The sequence below is a fragment of the Charadrius vociferus genome, unplaced genomic scaffold (genome assembly GCF_000708025.1).
Source record: "Charadrius vociferus isolate BGI_N301 unplaced genomic scaffold, ASM70802v2 scaffold104, whole genome shotgun sequence".
NCBI lineage: Eukaryota > Metazoa > Chordata > Aves > Charadriiformes > Charadriidae > Charadrius > Charadrius vociferus.
In genome coordinates, this window is record NW_009648255.1 from 4,554,832 (window position 1) to 4,560,773 (window position 5,942).

Genomic DNA, 5,942 nt, shown 5'->3' on the forward strand with positions numbered 1-5,942 from the left:
CATTTCAAACTGGATATTGCATTGAGAGCCTCACAACCCTGCCGTGCAGGACGAGGGCTGTCTCACTTCTCTTGGACTCCAGCTAAACAGACTGAATGAGGGGTTGTATTTAAGCCATTTCAAACATCCAAATGAAATATGCTTATTTGCTTCTTATACAGGCTGGGACATATTTCACTTAAAGATGAGTCTAATGGAAATAGCAAGTGTTTTGTCATCGCCTTCAGTGAAACCCAGGATTATACTTAGAGTACACATGGGAAGATAGGCTTTCTGAAAAGAACATCCTGCAATTCCAGTCACTTCATCATGTGAACATAATATACCTCCATATTATACACCTGCATGTTCTGTGCAAATTACATCTTAAAGGAAATTGGGCTTTTTGCTCCTACTTCTACTGTTGGAAGTCTTTCCCAGAATTTGAAATATTTTGTTTTTAAACCTTGAAACCATTACCTTCCTTTGTAACAACTGCTGCCATGGCAAAAAAATGTTTTGCATTTGCTTTTATGGGTGGATACACATTGTTTTCTGAAGCTCATCCAGTACAGCGATCTATGCAACAACAGTTTATTTTACTAAGATGGTGTTTTTATAAGAACTAAAATAAGAATTCTGCATAGTCGAATAACTAATCCTTCCTCATCATTCTCGTCAGGCTTCAAATCGCCAATCAAACAAACTTCCACAGTAAACTTACCCAGTTTTCGCAAAACTTGCCCAGTATCTCAACATGGACCGGCTTAAGATTTCTTCAGCTTTGGTGTAATTCACTCTTCTTTCTAGGGGCAATCCGAACACAAACTCAATCTCATAACCGTGCATTACTCCCATCCACTCGGGCCAAGGGAGCTTTGAGGATCGATGTTCAAAGAAATAAAAGAACGCGTTGTGTCCTACTTGCGCAAATTTTTTGGTGAATTCCATCACAGGACATATTATATTGTAGTCACCAACAATGTCATCCATGGCATCACGGTAATATTCTGGCTTTTGCTCATTTTCCCAATCGGTGTACTGAAAAATGATCGATTCTATTGCAAGCTGGCTTGCTTCTGGGAAGGACAGAGTTAAAGCTGTTTCAAATTCTGTTTTATTGATCAAACCATCGCTATCCTTGCTGAAGCCAGGGACTTCATATGCTAGAAATGCTGATCCTTCATCTTTATTAACACCAACTAAGATCTGTGTTTGTTTGAAAAGGCCATTCTGAATCAACGTTTCTGGCATGTCCGAGAGAAAATCACCATCCACAGTTGGACAAAAATATACTTTTAAAAGAGGGTCATATGATACAACAAAAATTTCATTCTCCAGTATATCCTGTGGGTCCTTGTCTCGGAGGCAGAGAACGAGCTCCGTCTCATTGCTGGTGGGACACTGGAGCTGTTTAGCTAAAGCCACTGTTCTGTTTCTGGCTTCAGATGCTGTTATTGCAGCCCAAGGGGCATTTGCAGATCCACTTTGCATGATGGCTCTTGTGAATAAAGGATGGCTTTTAGGAGAAAGGATATGGTAGCTGACAGAAGCCGAGCCAGCACTCTCGCCAAATATAGTCACACTTTTTGGATTGCCTCCAAATGCTGCTATGTTCTCCTGGACCCACTGAAGTGCCAATCTTTGATCAAATAAACCTGCATTTCCAGGAGCTTCCTGGTTTCCTGGCAAAGCCAAAAATCCTAATGCACCAGTCCTGTAGTTCATGGAAACTACAATGACTCTTTCTACCCTGGCCAGAAACTTGCCATCATAGACTGGTAGGGAAGTTGACCCAGTCTCAAAACCACCACCATATATCCACACCATGACAGTTGCGTTCTTGGGTTTGGGAGAAGGAATCCATACATTAAGGTATAAGCAGTCTTCACTTAGGCTAGTTTTTGGATTCCACATCTCTGATCCAGGAAATCCTGGGTAAGTTGTGTCTATAAGCTGGTAACAAGAGTTTGCATGTTTTGTGGCATCCCAAACATCTGACCACTTCTCACGAGGTTCTGGTTTTTGAAATCTCAGTCTACCGATGGGTGGCTGTCCATAAGGTATTCCAAGGAAGGCTGTCACAGTTCCCCCCAGTACTTGCAGGTTCGTCCCTCTGACTCTGCCTTTCTTGGTTGTAATGATGTTATCTTCAGGCATTACCTTCCTGATGAACACATACAGGAGAAGAAGCCACATAAGAAATCTGGTATTGAGATTTGTGCCGTTTGTCCAAACCATGATGCCTGAAACACAGGAAAAAAGAAATTCAGAATTAGTATTCCAATGTTTTAGTACCAGAGCCGAAACAGTTTATTCAAAAAGGCCATCCCAAAGGCGTTGAAAATAAGATGGTTCTGCTGCACAGAGCTCAGCAGTCTTTAACCATAAGTTCTTGTTAACTAGTTGTGTTGCACAGGCTGTGCTGAGTATTTAGTATTTTTACAGTGCTTCAAAAGGACTTCATCACTAAAAAACGTAGAACTGAAGAAGCCAGACCAAAGAAGGTAAAGTCGTATAAGCAAACTCTGACTAGTTCAGTTAGCAGATGACTTAGCCGCTTGTATTTCCATTGGCACGATGAACAGGACATTTCATGATGTGTGACAGAAAATGCCATGCCCAACTAGCTATTAGTCTGATAGAGGTTACTTCGGCAGTTTGTATTCCCAAATCAATAAAGAGTAATAGCAAACATCGCTAGGCACAGATTTTTCCACATATAAACGCGTATCCTGTGAACACTGAAAAGGAGCTTGAAGCCAAGTGTTAATCCAAGGATTTCCAGGTCCGCATGAGTTTTGAACTACATGCTCGTGTCACAGTAGATGCCTGGGCTGAAGCAAACCATTGAGATGACACTGCTATAAACTTGAAGCACTGGGTGATTTCACTGTCCTACTCGTACATCTTAAGATCTGAAGGTGTTTTAACAAGTAGAGTACACGAAGTGCCTCGGAACTGGCTGTCAGTTCGCCAGATCCTGTGGGTGACCGCACGCAGAGGTACGCCAAGACCTAAACGAAACATCTCTTTCAGGATCTTTTTTTTCTAAAGCAACTTAACCAAGTTTACAACCATGACAAGTAGTCATACTTCAACTAAGGATGAACGTTGAAATGCTAAAAAGCCAATGATTTTTTTGATATACTTAGGTGGTGCCTAATAACTCAATTATGGCCTGGTCTTTGCTTCCCGAGAACTTTTCAAAGTGATAATTAGTATTATCTTAAACCTAAGGGTATAGATACTGATTGTGTAACACATTTAAGCATAGTAATAGTCTTATTTATCCTAACCTTTTCCAATGTTAAAAAAAAATAGTATTTTCCCCTTAAAAGTGAAAAGTCAGAAAAAGACTATTTGCATAGACCCATTTCTACGGCGAACATATTTGAAAATGCTCAACAAAGCTTCCTTCTATTTTTTGCTTGTTGCCCTGTAGTACATAGTGTACTCTGTCTTACCACTTCAAACAGGCCATTCTTTGTTAATGAGAAGCACTTGCGTCCTTAAAAGGAATGAGGCTAATTTCTGTGGGAAGTACAGCTGTGGCCTAATCTGAGCTCCTCCCGCTTGTTTGCGTATTCTTGGAAAACAACTAAGAAAATGCAGGGGGGAGAAAGAGGAAGATTTTGCACAAAGAGGTTCCTAACTTTGAGATAGCATCAAAGGAGCAGGGAAGAATCTTCAAAGACAATATTTTTAGCATTCACCTAAACAGATAGAAAATAGACAAAGTTTTGAAAACATAAACATTTAGGCTCAGGTCTTTTTATTAAAAGAAAATGATAAGGTGCTGAAGGGGGGCAATAGACTTCAGAGTTGGTCTAGCACTCCACCCAGCCTTCAGCTTGACTTGTAGAGACCTGCAAATGGTCCCATGTATACTAAACTTCAGAAACGTGAGTAGTCAATCTGGATGACACACGTGGTCCAGCAGCTCCCCAAGGGGTTTGGGTAAGCAGAGGCTCGCTCGTGCATCCCTCAGTACCCACATGGGAGGCGCACATCATTCAGTGGCATTTAGCACACCTCTCTACGTGCCAGTCTTTTTTTTTTTTTGTCCCCAGTCATTCCTGTAATAAAATCTTTTCAGAGCTGGGTGAGAAAAGGTACGTAAAGATTAGCTCAGGGCTAAACTCTCCCTCTATCTCACAGTCAACCGAGGCAACAGGGGTGGCTGTGAGAAATGTCAACAGTAGCGCCCTAGCTGGGTATGTGTGTACCCAATGCGCAGCATTGTGAGATGGGAAAAGTAATTTCTATAAGTCTGTTGTTTCACTGACACTCCCCTTTTCCACATCTTCACGTCTAACGTACCAACCAGGACTCCACCACCACAACAACAAGCTGGGAATAATAAGAGATTTCAATCGTCATTATGAAGAAGAGAAAATGACACTAAGAAAAGCAAGAGATGTTAAAGTTCATAAAGCTTTCAATACCTAAACAGTAATTAAAATTAATTCCCCTCTGCACTTTCCTGTTAATTAAAACAGAATGGGAAGGGGAGGAAAATACTGTAACATTGCAAAACACAGAGGCATAACTCTTGACCCTAATAAGTTTTAGACATGAATTTTAGGAAGAAAAAAAAACTGAGAAAAAAATCAACTCCATTCCTTTTTAATTAGCTCTGCAAATGAACAGGTGGCGTTTTAAAGAAAAAGTTTGAAATAGATCAAGCTTGAAAAACGCAGAAGTTTGGCACTACTGAATGAGAGGACCTGTCTAGTCTCAAGTTACTCTGCTAATATTAACAAAAGTAGCAAGTGACAGGGGATTATTATTACACCTTGAATGTATGGCAAATATTACATTTAATAAGGTTTTTAATGCTGCATTAAAACAAACTCAACAAGGTAAGGCACGCTGAGCAAAACACACATTACTTGATTATTACTGTGAGAGTAAAAGGGTCAGAAGATTGCTTTAGCTCATCAACCTTAACGGAGCAGATATATCATATAATGTATTTGCATACTTTAAAAAGCTGCTTCTGTAGTAGTTTCCTCCAGCAAAAGTTAAACAGACTATACTTTTGTATTCTTATTCAGCAAGGGAACACAATTTATTTCAATGACTGTTTCTTCTCCTTGCAAATCTTCACTCAGCCAAAAAAATCTATACACAAGACTATATAATCACTATTTAAATAGAAAAGACGGTTGAATTAATAAGTGATTTCTAGCTCAGCTTAATTTACTTAGCCCACGATCCCTTGAATAATACCAAGGTCTGATACACACGCCTGCTTACTCGTTCCATTTGCAGAGCAGAGTGAGTTTCCCCAAGAGAGCAACAAATGGGCAGAGCGTAACATTTTAAAAGATCACAATCCCCGTGCAAATCAAGCCGAACTGTAAATTACCCTGGCAGACAGAGACGTGTAAATAGAGAATCACTTACCCCACTTCTATTACAAGAACTACAAAGTTTTTAAGAGTCAGGATCTTTGAATACTTCGGGGAAAATGCAGTGTGCAGCTGCTGCTTTAAGCCCGTAAATTGGACAGTACTGACATTATAATCAACTGTTTCTGACACAAAGCTCGCGAGAGTTGGCAGCAGCAACTTGATCTGCAGGCAGCCGTTCCTTGCTCTCTGACATCTGCTCAAAGGCTAACGGTGCCGTTGTAGAAACGCTGCAGAGAGAAACCCCTTTGGGAGAAAATCCGGCGTGAGCTTCCACAGGAGAGGGAAGATGCGGTGATTTGCTCTTAGCAGGGGGCAACGACTTTGTAATCTAGAAAGATAAACAGAATTATAAATATAGGAAAATCCTGCCTCTCTTTCCTTCATCTTGCTCACAGCATCCATCTCACCTGCACTTTTTTTTTGCTGTTGTACAGCTCAAGATTAGAGCCATTTTAAAGTACCTCTAACTTTTCTTTTCACTGTAACATAAGTAGTTATTTTTGGTTTTAAGCAACCGTGGCAGATAAAAAAGGAGTGTCCTCT

General features: G+C 40.4%; 1 protein-coding gene across 1 annotated transcript in view; it reads right to left on the bottom strand.

Annotated features, from left to right (window-relative positions):
• BCHE (butyrylcholinesterase) overlaps nucleotides 1-5,527 on the bottom strand; it is a 32,163-nt gene extending 26,636 nt beyond the window's left edge. Inside the window, exons 1-2 of the mRNA XM_009884419.1 lie at nucleotides 5,392-5,527; nucleotides 704-2,225 (exon numbers count right to left, since the gene is read on the bottom strand). Coding sequence (XP_009882721.1) covers nucleotides 704-2,220 — 1,517 coding nt within the window. The 5' untranslated portion in view covers nucleotides 2,221-2,225; nucleotides 5,392-5,527. The remainder of the gene's footprint in view (nucleotides 1-703; nucleotides 2,226-5,391) is intronic.
• Nucleotides 5,528-5,942: the final 415 nt, after the last annotated feature.